The 16,641-nt window shown below is 38.6% G+C and overlaps 2 protein-coding genes across 4 annotated transcripts in view; both read left to right on the top strand.

The window, feature by feature from the left end:
• LOC131676943 (uncharacterized) overlaps positions 1 to 16,641 on the top strand; it is a 236,724-nt gene that overhangs the window by 51,819 nt on the left and 168,264 nt on the right. The window lies entirely within an intron of this gene.
• LOC131676944 (uncharacterized) overlaps positions 1 to 16,641 on the top strand; it is a 105,081-nt gene that overhangs the window by 41,607 nt on the left and 46,833 nt on the right. The window contains exon 1 of one of the 3 annotated variants that reach the window (XM_058956378.1): positions 5,698 to 5,820. The exons of the other annotated variants lie outside the window; for them this stretch is intronic. Within the exon in view, the coding sequence (XP_058812361.1) occupies positions 5,713 to 5,820 (108 nt within the window). The 5' untranslated portion in view covers positions 5,698 to 5,712. Of the gene's footprint in view, positions 1 to 5,697; positions 5,821 to 16,641 lie in introns of those variants that run through there. 3 annotated transcript variants of the gene reach the window in all.

Below are 16,641 nucleotides of genomic sequence, written 5' to 3'. Positions count from 1 at the left end.
AAATCTTTAGGATCAGAAATTTTTAGATTCTTGTATTTTTGAATCTTTGAATTTTTATTTTTTTAGATATTTGGAATTTTTAAATCAATTTTTTTTTGAATTTTCAAAACAATTTTTAAACTCCTAAATTTTAAATTTTTTGTGTTCTTAAACGTTGAAATTTTTGAATTCTTAATTCTTTTAAATTTTTAAATTTTGATGTTTTTAAATTTTTAAATCAGTGATTTTTTTAAAATCCATAAATTTTTAATTTTTGTATTTTTAAAATATTTTAGGTTTTTGCATTTTTAAATCTTTAAATCTTTGAATTTTCAAAATTCTTAGATACTTAAACATTAAATTTATGAATCAATTAATTTTTAAATTTTTGAGTTCTTAAACTTTCAGTCTTTAAATTTTTAAAACGCTTTAAAGTTTTAAAATTTTGATTCTTCTATAAAATTTTTTAGATTTTTAAATTTTCAAATAAAAAAAAATATAAATTTTCAAATCATCAATATTTGTAAAAAATTTGGATTGTTAATTTCTTGGATATTTAAACTTTCAAATTATTCAACCTTTAAATCTTTATATGTTAATATTTTAAAATTTTCATCTTTAAAAATTGTTGGATTTTAGAATTTTTATGTTTTAAAATTCTTGAATCGTAAAATTTTTGAATTTTCGCAATCTTATATTCTTAACTTTTAAAATTTTAAATTTTCAATCAATTATTTTTAAATTCTTGAGTTCTTAAACAGAATGCAGTTGTCGTTAATAGTAATTAAACATCATTTGCTGGCATGTAGACGCGTTCAAGTAGACTGATTACATATTACATGTGTTCTTTTTCTACTTCATTAGTCTGTTTGTGCTGCACTTCTAGTAGTTCGCCTTTCCACTACTCATGTATACTAAAAATAATATCGGTCAATTTATGCACTTCTAACTAATCTCTTTTCATCTTTTTTCCTTCATTCGGCATATCCTTTTATTACTATATCTTAAAATAGATTTATACTAACACTCACTAACACAATTAATTGCATATTCTCTCATACACTCATAATCTATCCCATTCCAAACGTCCAAAAGCTCGTGGCATTCGCGATAACATAAATTTGGTACCAAATGCGAACATGCAATTGCTATTTCCCACACATTCTTACGCCCACGATCTCGCCAACATTAAAACGCCTCGGTAATAAGGCGAACGTTTTAGCACTTATAATTTTACAAAACACAGTCTAAAGCATTAACCCACCGCTCGCGCGATCATGAATCGGTCTCGCCCGAAAGTCTCTACTCTTCGTCTTAGCAGCCTAGACTCATGCCTTCAGTTGGACCAATCAGAAAAAATGACGCCTAAATTTACTAAACAACACGTTCGGGAACTTTGGTGATATGGGGTATTTCACTCTCTTCTAGAGTTCCGCCGAAGCCCGCGGTCCAGCAAACATGATGTGATTGTGTGAATGTTTTAGCACTAATTAACTTTTAAACGCGGTCTCAAACGGGAACCTACAAACGCCCATGCTCGCGCGATAGTGCGTCGATCACGTTCAGAAATCTCTTCCTTCGGTCTTAGCATCGTAGTTGGACCAATAAAAAATGATGCTCATATTCACTAGACAACATGTTTCATAGTGACATGTCCGGGAAGCGCAAGCATAAACACGTTAACATACAAACGCATGAGTCCTTCGCGAGGATACACGTGATCCCGAAGTTCCTACGCCCGCACATATCTGAACCGAACAATAAATATCACATTCGGAATCACGGCCCACAGCGATTGTCCTTTAGTAGTATTTCAGTGGGTGTCATTTCCCGTCTCGTCTGCAATTATAGCGAGTGATTCTGACTGGTAATCCTGCCGAAACTACTCTATGCTCTATTCTATGCATCCATACAAACCTACATTCAATAAAGTTGTTACAAAGAACTATAACGCTTTTAAAACTTTCATTTTTTCAAGGTAAAATTTGAATACCCTTCAATGTATCAATTCCAAATCAAAAAGGTATATCCTATTCTAAACCTCTCCCTAAGCCTTTTGAGAAAAACTAAACAGAATTAATTTCTAATCAGTTAATCCAGATTAAGAGAGGTTTAAAAGTTTCTACCTTTTTCTTCGGATCAATTTTCAATGCCCGTTGCACCTCACTTCCCGTCAAAGTAACGCTGAAATTTTCATCGAAATCGGAACAGTGGCTCCCGATTTCTTCGCAATTTTTTGAAAATATGTTTAACATATTTTATTAAATTTTGGAGTATGTGGTGTGACATGCATTATTAACGCAAAAACAGTGAAACGATGAAACGAATCGGAAAAAGTGAGAATTTCCAGCCCACCTCGGTCAAACCCAATATGGTGCACTAACCTAACACTGAAATGAAGGAAAGTTTTAAATATAGGTCCACTACAGATTTGTTTCTATTATCATTCGTATTGTGCCGTTTAAAGCGAACGGAGAATCCCTTCTAAGCACATTTCCGAGAAGGTAATATCTGTAAGCTATGCACGGCTGGTGGAATGATTCGATTAGTTTGTGTCGTTCCGTACTACTAGCAAGGGCCGTTATTTTTATTTTCTGGTGGTTTGAAAGTAGTTTACACAAAGAAAATACCGAATTCGACACATTCGACGGAAGCTCGTTCTTGATTGGTTCCCATTAATTTCATGCATCAAGCCGCCAATCTTGAACAGAATTAATTGTGATGTCAGTCGAATCAGTTTAAACAGCAGCAAACCCGTCGGTTAGTCCTTTTTTCGGGAGTCTGCATAACTAACAGTTAAAACGATTAATAGGACGGGGGTCGTCTCGGTGGACTGACTACTTTTTTTAGTTTGTCTAGTTCCTTGCTGATAGCGACGGCAATTGCATAAAATAAGGTACATACCTATCGGTTGAGAAGACGAGTATGACTGCGCGAGCCGTCTCCGTGGAATGGCTGCATTTGAATTTTATTCGTACGATCCTTAACAAACTATTATATTTACTCCCAATGGTTGCAAATTTCAATAAACACCGCAAAAAACATATTTTATGAAACATCCACCTACCGTTCATGTCATGAAAAGTCCAACCGTAAATCTATTGGATGTAAATTCGTTTTGAATGTACATCTAAAAGTGGAATCACGACACGTCCAGACGTTACCCTCCCATTTTTTTTATTCGAACCCACCGTTCTTAGACGTCCAAGTGGGCGGTGCTCCCAACACAATAATATGCTCTTTTGCATAGTACGGACTAACCATGGCACAGATAATTAATGATTTCACAAAATCCATTATTTTCACTACAATATAAATTTTACGGAATAGATTTCTGTACACATTGCAGATCAGATAGTGTAAAACTCTAGTTATTTTGTTCAGTACAACGACAGTTATTCGCAGGAACCAAAATTTCGTTTTTTTTCAAATCCATTACCAGCAACGATATCAAATATTATACAAATAAATCTGCCATCAATCAAAAATGTGGAAGAGGTCTTCAAAGGTAAGGATTTACAGAAACTGTTTACGTAATTTTGATAGTTGAAAAATTTTGTGAATTTTCATTTTTTAACTGTGATCTGTTACAATATGTTATTCCAAAAATGGATTACAGTAATCCGTTTTTGGAATAACATATTTGAATGCACAATCCTTTCCTAAGTGTATACTACTTCACTGCGGTTATGCCACTGACGTTACTATCCTGTTTTTTTGCAAACAGAACACATTAAATTTCTTTACCTACAATTTATAGCTCAGATGCAAATTTGGCAACAGTGCCTGCAAGTAAAGTTTGCTACTTTTTTGTGGGCTAGCGCCGACCGTCCCGTTGTGGAATGTTTTGTAGAGCTCATAGAAAATCTTCAGCTCGATTACTCTTAATAATGGGGAGGGGAGAGAAAGAGAGTGCACTGGCAGCAAACGGTAACAACAATCACAACAGCCACCTGGAAAGTGAAAGTAATAGAAGAGGTACTCAGCCGGGCTGAAAATAACAATTGCAGACTCAACTTAAACGTGGGGTGACTTTCGTGTGACGATTGAGACTGGTTTTATGCAACACATTGCCGGTCCTCTTTTCCGAATCATAAAGCTTTCGAACAATTTGTGTTAACGATTTTACTTTAAATTTTTATCACCTATAATAACTGCAAAACATTTGACTGATTCGTTTCCTATGCTATTTGAAACTCCTCCCATAACCACTAAGCCATACGATATCCAACTTGTCATCTTATCGTCTTCGCCCCAACTCACAATGATCTCTGCGATGTTCGCGAAATCCTTTGTCACATCTCTTAGTGTGATAGCAGCATCAACCCCCACCCCTGGCACGAGAAGGACAAAGAGTACCTTAAACTTCGCCCCAGCAGCATTGGATGACCAGTTCTAAATTTAATTCAAAAGACCATCCAGCACCGCCTAGTTCTTCTGCGTCACTTACTTCACTCCCTCACCCGGCGCCAGCAGCAACAGCATCTGCTGTAGCGAAAGTCGAGTCGAAATCCTGTAAAGCGCCGTTAGACGATAAAGTTCGCCATAAATTTGTACTCCTGCTATGCTCAAGCCACGGTAAGGGCGGAGGTTGGTTGGAATTCCTTAAAGATCCCCACCTCCCACTCATGGCATAGTCTTGAGTATGAAATCTTCCATTCCAACAGCCAGCATTCACAGGACCAACCGACGACGATGCCCGCTAGCGGTAAGCGACGCAAAAGACGGGAAGCTTTGTTTCCTTATTCCGCGCATTCGAACTTCTTGACATTCGGAGTAGAATTTTCTCACAATGATTTATTTACTATGCCCGGTCGTGTCGTGCCGTGACCAGTTTTCTCCTCCTGCAAACAACCAACCTCCCCTATCGTTGTGGATCTTCCCTATTTGTTCTCGCGGTGAAAATTTCCTCTAAAACGGACAACGATGGCAGCGACCGTTGGATATTTCCCGGATTGATACGGTAAATATCTATATGTATACATAGTATTCATTGTGCTTGGCCTTTGTGTTCGTTCTTCGTTGCGCTGTGTCAATTTGGCACATTGTTGTCGAAAAAAGTTTCTTTATGGTGTTAGACGTGGAAAAGTTTACCTTGCCTCCGCCGTTGAGTTGTTCTATTTTTCATGGGCAAATTGAGTTTTTTTTAACCTTTATCGAGATTATGCACAGCAGTTTGAACACAAATCATCACGTCTTCAGCTCTGTTGTTATTTATTCATTGTTATGATAATTCAATAACTTTATTTTTATTCTCTCTTTTTCAGGTAAGTGCATCGATAAAACTGTAATCAGTTTGGCAAATAGTCCCAAGGAACTAAACTATGTATGTACATACAATCAAAATTACAAATACACTTGTATACTGCTGTCAACGAACGATCGATTATATAGTATCAACTGAAATTATTCCCGGTTCTTGTACTTTTCCCAGATGCGCGAGTGCATCGTCCCAGATAAACCCACAGCAGACGTCCTGCCGAGCTAAGCTTCGCTATTTTCAGATTGATGCTTCAGCAGATCTTAATTGAATTACGGTCGTCCGAAGCGTTGCCCTCGATACTCCTCCGATTCAGAGCATCATTTCCCAAACGGATCGGTCAGAAGGAAGAGGAGAATGAGGAGGGCGTGGAGTACTGTTTGACAACCTGAATGCAATGTCAACATGACGATGTGGCTTTCGACGAATAAGAGCGGCATCGAAAGTGCAAATCCAATTAGGAATGTGAATTCATGTCCCGGCGCTTCGCGCCCATTTACCGAGTGCCGCAGCTCAGTGCTGCCCATCGAACATCAGAGAGACCCTCCTGTGTTTCGGAGGACTTTACCAGCGCAACCGCTGTAAGCAAACCAATACAGAAATACCTATGCTACTAAACTAAACTGGCTGATGCACTGGAAGCTCGAGGCGACTGGCTAGCATTAGCATTCGCAATTTTGAGCTGCTGTTGAGCAAATGCTTTTGGAAGCTGTCCGTCCGTCTGTGATGTTAACCTAGTTCTCCTATCTTGGCCGGTCGGTTGTTGGTTGGTAGTTTGACGGCGAGCAGCAGCGGGATCTACCATATTTGGACTGCGCATTTCTTGTCCCCTATTGAACATACTGGTGGTCGGTGCCGTGGTCAGGGAAGTTGACAAAGGGGAACGTATTTAGGAATATCGGAATGATACGAAAGATGTGAAAATTGCATCACTGCAAAGGCGGAGCTACAGATTGACAGTTAATTGCACAAAGGCGATTTAAGTCAACTTTAAGACGTTCCAGAGAAAAACAAAATTGTTTGAAAAAAATCGCTGATTGCATTACTGTTTCAATCTACATCCATGTGACATCCCGATAGAAAACAATTATTTTGCCACGCAGCTGAATGAATGAACTCTGCAAATTCCTGTTGACTCTTCTGTAACAACGGGCACCAATGATTTATAACAAAATGATAGCGGTGATGACCATAAAGAGCACCTTATTCCAACATCGCTTCCTGATACACTTGAAGATCACCTCAACAAACGGAGACTCAAATCGTCCACGTTCTGTTTGATAAACGGCTCTTTTCCAATATTATGGATATAAGAACTATCGGGGAGCTTGAAAATCATCTTTGCTCTTCACGCACAAAGCTGGTTTTCTTAATGGAGAAAAAATAATGTTTACCAAAATTGTTCTGCACTAAGGAGTAATATAGCATAGTATAAAATTGTCTCCAACCTATGCTGACCGTATTTTCGCTTGTCCCCCTCGATCCTTACCCATGACCACGGTACTGAATCACAACTTAAGCGGAGCAGCCAGCAGTAGTAGTCTAGTTAACATCCAACAATTCCTAATACGATTGCTAAAATGTTCGAATTGACGTCGGCGGTGTCGTCGTCGACCTCGTCATCATCGTCGTCGCTTTTAAGCCGGCGATGTGATTGAAATGTGGTCCTGTCGGGCTGGAGTTGCGGTTTGCCGGTGGTTGCCCCAACCGCTCGCTCCCTTAGCCTGCGCACTGGTTGGGGTATGTGTTGGTTGTGGACTAAGCTGATTACGATATGGTAGCTTCTTGAAATTTCTTGTATGTGGTGGTGGTGGTGGTGGTGGTAGTGATCGGGGTGGGGTCACTCATCGAAGTCAGTGTTTGTGCTCCGACAAACGGCCGACGCGTGGAATTAGTGTCAATGAGTGTTGCGAACTAATGAGCTTGGATTGTTTCTAATTGGTTATCGCAATCCGGTGCAATGTCGGGGAAGGGTAACCACCGGCTCGTAAAGGAGCGTGACATATTCGTTGCTATTGAGAGGGAAGGATCGTGATGGTAGAAGCTTTATGTTATTCGTTGGAATTTTCTTGATACCAAAAACTCGTACGGTTTGTTGTCAAGAAACAGATAAATTAGTAAGTCGATTATTTCGTGAGTAGTTCGATTTTATTTATACCGGGAAAGCGAATTTATTAATTGATCTTACACAATATACATTCAAAATAGTTTAAATAATTGTGAGCACTGTATTACTTTAACGCACAAAAAGATGGATGAAAACATCTAGAATAATCTTTCAAATTTCATTCGAAATATTTTTTTGCCATACAGTTTACAGATTTTTGTAGAAAAAAGCAAATTCGTTTAAAGGTTTATCAAGCTTTAATTGTAAAACAGAGTCGGTAAGGAATCATAACAAAACATTTTATGTGCTATTATATAGTATAATACCATGGTCATAAAAGAGCCTATATATGGTTGGTTCGATAGACAGCTGAAATTATTTTTAGCTGGTATACTGGAAACGGCACAATTCGATCGGTTCTTACTTTCGACGTTCGCACGGCACGACGACAACTAAACTGGAATGAATAATTTTTAAACAAACAATCGCCATCGTGCATGGGGTGGTGTATAGGCCAATCACGGCGTCAGTCTGGTGCCATAGTTAAGTGCCAGAGACTGAAGAGACAAAAAACGCAAACCCCTGGACTTAGGTAAAATTCTAGTTATTTCGTTCAGTATACCGGTAGGCGCTCAAAACTTGACAACTATTCCAGTAAAAAACAGCTAGCCTAGTGTCCCTTCCCTGTTTGTCACAAAATGTCATGTTTTATCGTACAGCGTTCCTCCCCCTAAAAGTGTAACATAATTTATAAATGGTCCTACAGTAGAAAGACTGGTATGCGGTTATATTTTCGAGTTTCTTGGAAAATGGCCACATATAAGTGACAATTATAAAAATGTTAACAAATTTAGGTAAACGTTGAAAAATTTACTCTCCCAGTTTCCAGCTCAAATATCATTTTTATTTCCCCGTTTAAATTCTCAATCCCCAATTCTCAGTTTTTAATTCCCTCATCTCCACTTTCCGAGTTCCCTATTCTCAGATTCCAAATCCCAGTTTTAAGTCTCATTCCAAACGCCCTGTTTCTAGTTCCAAGTTCCCAATTTCTAATTCTCGAACCTCCATTCCTATTTCCAATTTTAAGTTCTTAATTCGCAATTCGAACTGAGTCTTAATAGTGAATTCTCAATTTCCAGTTCTCAATTACCAGTTTAAAATTCAGTTTTTAATTCCCTTTTCCCAATTTTCAGTACCCAATGCTCAGTTTATAATTACCACATCTCAATTATCCGTTTTCCATTTCCAGTTCCTGATGCCATACACCCAATTCTCAATTTTTATTTCCAATTTCCAATTCTCGAACCTCAGAACCCAGTTCCCACACGTTAAATTAAAATTTCCAGTCCCCATTCCCAATTCCCAGTTCAAAGATCCAAGATTCCTAGTTTTAAGTCTCATGTTGTAAATTCCAAACTCTAAATTTTAAATTTCAAGTTCCCATTTCCAAAGTACCAATTTTAGGTTCCCGATTCTCAACTCCAAATCTCTCGTTCAAAAATGGCAAATTCTCTATTACTAATAATCAGTTTCAAATTTCTAATACTGAACTCCCAGTCCCCCATTTCCAGTTTCCAAATTTCAATTTAAAATGCACAATCAAAAATTTCAATTCCTTATTCATAGTTCCCAATTTCCAATTCCCGATTTCCAACTCCCGATTGTTAATTACCCTTTACCAATTTCTAATTCAAAATTTACAGCAAAAAATGTCTAATTTATAAATCCCAATGCCTAGTTTCCAATTCTCAGATATCAGTTGGCAATTCCCAATTTTTTAAATCGCAAATTAAACTGCCAATTCCCAATACGTAAATAAAAAATTCACCATGACCAATTTTCAGTCAACAATTCCTTTCTCGGCTCCTAACCCTCAATCCTAATTTTCAGTTTTGTGTTCCCAGTTCTCAAATCTCAAATTACAGTCTCCGATCCCTTGAATCAAATTTACACTTTCCAATTTTCAGCTCCCGATTTTCTTCCCATTTTCCGCATTTCCAATTCTTATATTTCATTTATCAGATCTTAATTCAAAATCTCCAGTTCCCAAATCCTTGATCCAAATTTACACTTTCCAATTTTAAGTTTGCAATTCTCAATTCCCATTTTCCGAATTCCCAATTCTCAAATTTCAATTATGAGCTCATAATTTAAAATTCTCTGACTTCTAATCCATATCCGCAGTTCCCAATTCCTCATTCTCGGGCCAATTTTCCGAAATACCAGTTGGCAAATCGCAATTTAGTGGTCAATATCCAGTTCGCAAATCCGAATTCTCTGTTTCCAATTCAAAATTCTCAATTCTACATTCTGAATACCAATTCCATGTTCCCAAATCTCAATTTTCAGTTACCAGTACTCGTTTTCAAGCTCCTAATGTTCGGTTCTCAATTTGAAATCCCAGCTTTTTAATTTATAGTTCTTAATTTCTAACTCCTGTTCCAAGCTGGGTTGTAATGCCCAGTTTGCAGTTTACTTCTCAATAACTAGGTCCTAGTTCCTAATTCCCAGTTCCAATTCATCAACTTCAAATTCCTGATGATTGAATCCTAGTTTTCGTTGTCAGTCTTCAATTAACGATTCTCAGATTTCCAAATCCCATTGTACAGTTTCCAATGGCCGGTTCCCAACTCCCAATTCTAAATTCCTAGTTCACAATTTTTAAATTTTAGTCCCCAATTCTTGGTTTAAAATTACCAATTCCAATTTTTTAGTTGTGTTTCCCAGTTCCGAATTCCAAATGTCCAGTTCCCAATTCTTAAGTTACAGTTCTCAATTTTCAGCTCTCATTTCCTATTTCCTAATTTTTAATTTCCTAATTAAAATTTTCAGTTCCCCTTCCCATTTCTGATTTTTCAATTTCCAGTTTCCAATGCTGACTTCCTGATTCCCAGTTCCCAATTCTTTCTTCTCAATTTCTAGTCCAATTCTCTGTTCTCAGTTTCCACTTTTGCTAATGCCACGAAAATAAAAGAAAATCACCCCTTAGGTGAGAAGAATGATAATCAGTTAACTTGGATCGTTAAAATAAATCTCTCGCTACTTGTGGACGCGGAGACTTCAATGACTCATTTCTAACCGGAAAAGATAGACATCTCAACCTATTTTTTCTCCACCAAGGCCATCGGCATGATACTGTACCTTGACGTGGCCCGGGGGCTTTCCCACTAAAGCGGTATTACAGTTCATTATATCACATAGAGACTTTGGGTGTGACTACTTTCTTTTTAGTTAAGCTTCATCGTGATCAAATTTAGTACATAACATGGCGACCTTTATTACCCACTTAGCCATGGTCAAAATAATGTACACAGTAGGTTTAGGCAAGAGCTCTCTAGAGGTACCCTAGGCTTGACGATGAGCCCTGGTTTGGAACTCTTTTAAAGTTGAAGTTTGCCATGCCAAGAGACCCGAAGATGACAATATACCAGATGGTCTTTGGCAGCCCTTTACGATTATTCACGCATATTTAGGCTCGCAATCTCCCAAACATGATAGCGCCCTGGGGACAAAGTGAATCGTATTGTACTTATAAATTTACAAACGCGATCTCAAATATGAACCTACAAATGCCCGTGTTCGCACTATCTTCCATCTCTCACGTCCTGAAGTCTCTACCCAATCGAAAATAAAGCTGATATCCATCCACGCTGATATTCCATGGCGGCATGACCGGGAGCTCTAGTAATATGGGTGAACTCACTCTCTTCTAGAATCTGAATCACACAAGTAAAATTAAGTATCTTATACACGATCCGCGCGATCATTTATGAACACACGCGAATATGTGAATGAGCACATGGTTACGAAATCGAAGGCACATACGTGCTGGCACACGTGACAAACATGTGAACATACAAACGCTTGAGTCCTTCACGATCATCCACGCACACCTTCACTAACAATCACGCGAACTTGATAACAACACTGTGCTTTTCAGCAATTTATAAAGTGACGTTACATAATCACAAAATTCAAATGTTTGATATCAAACCCTATGGAGAAACAGATTATTTTTATTTCTGAACTGCCAACAGTAGTACTGTTCAATCCACCCATTTCATCACATTCTGCAGCGCAATTATTCGTCAAGCATACATCAATTCCTTAACTCTACCCCAACCCACACCCTAATCTTCTCACATGGTATTTTTGTAGTCTGCATGAACCATTCCGCCATTAGCCCTCCTATCATCGATCTTGGACTGACTTGCGCTCTCATTTCCCCACCAAACGCTGCGAAAAGAAAATGAAAAACTATTTTTGTTGTCACTGCGGAGAAAAGTGTAAAAAACCATCTTTGCGCGTGAAGTGTTCAAAACCTATAACTAAATTAGTTATGGAATTTGCGTTTTGACCTCGTCTCGTCACCAAGTTTCGATTTCATTAATTCTCATCTCATCTCCTTACTACTACTACTATTTGCTTTTTGCCACAATTATAAGAGGACCCTTATATAATTGTGGCAAAAAGTAATGTTTAATTTTTTTGAAGCAGTGAAATGACTTAGATATGTGCGCTATTCTGCAAAAGGTTTAAGGTTTATTAAAAAATTTCGAGTGTAAGTTGTCAAAAATGGCGGCTTTCTCGGAACAAGATTTTTCAAATTTGCGGGCATTCTAGTTTTTGAATCATTCAACCAATCAACTTCGGGTTTTGCCCGTCTGAAAGAAGACAACATTCTCGGGCGATGCAACCTACCAAATCGCAATATTTTGATCATTAACGATTTTTTACAGCCGGCCAAAGTGGAAAAATCATGCGAAAAAATGATACTTTATTTTCAAGTGGCCGCCATTTTGTTTCTAAATCGAATTTTTTCGCGATGAGGTCAGTTTTCAAAACACCGTTTGCTGGAGCCGCCATTTTTGACACCTTACACTCGAAAATTTTTATTTTATAGATGAATCCTTAACAAACATTTTTCAGAATAGCGCCTATGTCTAAGTCATTCTACTTCTTCAAAAAAAATTATCTAGCATTAGGTACTTTGTGCACAGTTATATAAGAGTACCCTCTTAATCAGAATTTCCGAGTGTCTTCTTTTTATTATAAATTCTTTTAGAATATAGGGTTTTGCCAACTTCTTTTGGATTTATGTGGAACAATAAATTGTTCTCTAGTATATGCGGAGGAAAAATGTTAGACTAAAGCTAATTAAGTTATGGGTAAAAATCAACCATTGAAATTGTTTTTCAAAAAAGACGCATTGTTTAAAAATTTTTGGGCCCTTCAAAAGTGTTGCTTAGAATTTTATTATCCAAAACTTCTTCGAAGACTTCATCCTTCTACCGTTCCTCGTTAAAAAATTAGGTGAAGCGCCGCCCTAGCGACCAAGTTCTAAACTACGTTGATGCAATCACATGAAGTCTTAGATTGTAAGAATCAACTTTACGGAAGACACTATACTTCTAAAACGGAACCACTTACAGTTATTAAGTTATTCCACGCTTTTTCGATTTCCGACCACTGTGGACCGTAGGGTAGTCACCTTGAACAACTGATTTGTAGGTTGTTCATCAATAATGCGCATGTGAAAGACAACGAAGCTCTATTCGACAGTCGATTTCCGGGTAAAGGAAGTAATGTTCTGGACAACATAAAAAAAACATTTATGTTATCAAATATATTGGATGTTCAAAGAATATAAGAACAAAAAATAACTAAAAATCCGTACCAACAATTGAGTGTTATTCACTGTTCATATAATGCGAACGGAAATGAAAATTCCCGAAATATATCCAATTACATCCAGCGAACAGATCACAGGCCCGAGGCATCGAATCGTGTTTCCGGATGATTGTTGAAACCGCAAACGGGCTACACTGTAATTGATGGGCTAACATTCCCACGTACAGATTTACATCTATGGTTTTCGGATTTGAGACTCTGCACATACGATTCGCCTGTGTGATAATAATAGACCTGTCCTACACGGTATCTAGTTGCATGTTAATTCCCTTTGTATCCCGGGGTGAGAACAGGGTCATCGTCACTCGAGCGGCGAGAGCTGGAAGTTGGGGTAAAACAGATATTAAAACAGTTTACACACGAGGCGACAGGACACGCGCCACAAAAAATATTTAGCGAATATTTTTTTGCGGCGTGTGTCCTGTCGCCTCGTGTGAGTACAGCTTAAACTCGTTACGATGTTGAAATCGGGCTCGAATTTGGCACAGTGTTTTTACCTCGAAGAAAGGTTCCCAAAATTTAACATGGCTGTTTTCATTGTTATTCTAATATACAATTCGTTTTTGCAATGCAACCTGTGTGCGTCGTAACCAATCCATTTGACGCGACAAAACCTTTTCGTGGATGCAGAGATACATTTTACACCCTTCCGTCGAACCTGTGTCTCATTCCCCGCGGATCTCGCCACAGACAGTGTGGCGCGATTTGTTCAACAGTGCAGTCCTCGTGATGCTACATGTACCCTGTCTGCCTGCTTGCCTGCCTGGATGCACCAACTTCACCGCCTGTGCCCGGGGGCCTGTCAGAAATGTATGTTTCTATGTCAGCTCGAAACTGCACCAGTTGCCCCTGCTGGTATGCAACATGGCAGCGCCAAATAGTGTGTTTGAACTTTGCAGTGATCTCTCCGCAGTAGCAGTTTATCACTACCGAGCAATTCGGTGAATGTTGGTGAATCTTCGATTTTCCCGAAACATTTTAGATAATTGCATTTTCATTTGAATTTGCTTTTTTCAAGACTGAGTTTTCAAAAAGGCGTATTCGAAAAAATCGCTAGAATCGCTTTTTTATCACTTTTGGATCTCCGAATTCGTTGGTTATTAATAAGTTTTTGTGAAAAAATATACCAAGAAAAAGTCACACCTTTAAGGTAGTCATAGCAAATTAAAAAAAATTAAAAAGAAAATGCCTTTTAGAGCACGGCAATTTAGAAACTCGCCCATGAGCATAGTTAACCTATTTTAACAAAAAAAAGCATCCTGAAGTATACCAACCAATATATTTAACTTTTCCACAAAACTCAAACTGGTCGTTAAAATTCATTTCGACCTTCTGGCTGGAATTGCGCTCTGCAGCCCCATCAAAACATGTGTCGGAGTGAATTCTACTGCCAGGTTGAAATGCAGGTGGTACAAACGACGAACGATGCGATGAGTCCTGTTAGGCCGCAGTCGAATGAGTTTCAATTTCAGCTGATTCTTCGAAACAGAAATTAATTAAACCGATGACGGGTTGTGTAGGGTTTCGTTTCGATGCAGTGTGTTTTAGCTTCTCAAAATGATAGGGTGACCCGGGGCTGTTAAGACAGTGGGGGTAATTCGAACCCCCTCGATTTCTCAGAAAATCGCAAGAACTTCTGACTGTCGTACATATTCGTCAAACCGCTATTCTAAAACATTATTTTTGTAGGCTGAATTTAATTCTTCGTTTTTTTTAGAAAGAAAATACGTGTTTCATTTTTTTGCCATCCTCAAAACAAAAATCATTATAATGGTAAAAGCGTGATTGAAGCAACAAATAAAAAGTGAGTGTTTTGAAAAGCTTGTGGCTCCTATTTAATGGAATGATTTTTGTTTGGATGAAAACACAGATATTTTCAAGACGTTCACGACTTTTGTGTGAAATGAGCCTATTGAGGCTATTCGGACCCCCTGTTCCATCAACCACCGTTCAGCGGCTTGCGGATGCGCACACCATTGCACACGCCACAGCAAAGAAAATACAAGATGCGTTTATCGACAGTGGTGACTAACCAGATTAAGTTTTTGCAACGCATTTTTTTAATTCTTAAGGAGTTTCTCCAATAAATATTTCATACGTAAAATGAATTGCCTCATAGGGGGGGGGGTCCGAATTACCCCTACATTGTAAAAGGATTGAAAAACGTAGAGGTTTGCAAATCGTCGCCCAGCACTGCCATGGAGTAGTCCAAATGAACCTTTTATGGCACCAAAACGTAGCTGAGGTTTCAAACTATTAGGACCTTTGACCGGTAATTTTTTTCACATCTATCCACCTAAAAGGGCGATTTACTCATCTAAGTCCGAATAACCCCGGGTTCCCCCATGTATTTGGAAGGGGGGCTTTGTAAAACACACATCTGCTATGCAGCCGAGCTGGAGTTCGATTCACAAACCTGACCAATTGATTAAGGCCTTCGATTTCCGAGTAAAGAAACAATTTTCCACAGCGGGATGCACTTACAAATTGACGCTCTTCGTTAGCAAACAATTTCCGGCATGAGTCGCCGAAAGAAGTAGCAGAAATATCCAGGCCTTGATGGGAAATCCTTTTTTTCTTCTACAAGGAAAAAACTATTTTCCTCCAACCACTCACACTACTTTGCACTATCACCGGTCCGGAAATGAGAGTCAACAAGCTTCTTCCACGCAACGGAGCGCACCTTTACCAACATTGGTTCGAAATCGTTTCGGATCGGTTTACCTAGCGACGAGGACGATGACGACGACGAAGGGCACCGAGAACTGTTTGGAAGAAAGCTGAAGAAATTATGATGAAATTCAATTTAATTTTACGACAGTGCCAAAGACGTTCTGCCATAAAAGAAGCTTGCCAAGGACCGAGTCTGTCACGGAGGAAAACACTTGGTGTATGTCTTTGATGGAGGCAGTGCTAACACGGCCCCGGTGAAAATTGGTACGCTTTATACGTATATGGTACGCGTGCGGTGGCGCGGTACGTTAAGTACCCGATTGCTTGCCGACGGAGTAGTTATGCCACCAGCCCACACACAGTACACCACACCGTTGGATGATACCGGGCTAAGACAGCGCGTGGGTAATTTGGTGGATTACAGTCAAACGAAGAAGCAACGCTGATGGTACATAGCTGTGTACCCTTCAGGTACGACCTGAATTTGATTTTTTGCGCGGTTGGAATCTGCTCGAAATAGGATGTTCTGAAGGTAGTAGTATTTCGCTTCAAAATTTTACGCTCCCAGGTGTTCTTGGCAAATGTTATCATACCCTCCTAGATGGGCTATGTGTAAAACCTGATATATAAAATTATTCTAGTCTCCGTTTGGGTACTATCCCCCCTACTGTGAAGGGGTTGTCTGATGAATTTTGGATTTAAATAATACGGGATTTTATGAATTGGACAAAAATAACCGTTAAAGGAAATTGGCTCAAAGAAGTGATGGGAAAATTCGGTTCGGAGAACTGATGAAACAATCGGAACGGTGATCCAGCTATCATAAATGATTATCATTTGTGGCATAACATCCTTCAATGGATATCGAAACAAGAATCATCCAATCCTAGAAGAAAGCGTTTTGGGTAACATATATTTTGACCAATTAGAT

The sequence above is a fragment of the Topomyia yanbarensis genome, chromosome 1 (assembly GCF_030247195.1).
Source record: "Topomyia yanbarensis strain Yona2022 chromosome 1, ASM3024719v1, whole genome shotgun sequence".
NCBI lineage: Eukaryota > Metazoa > Arthropoda > Insecta > Diptera > Culicidae > Topomyia > Topomyia yanbarensis.
Note: the sequence above shows the minus strand (reverse complement) of the source record. Positions and strands in the feature narration are given on the sequence as shown.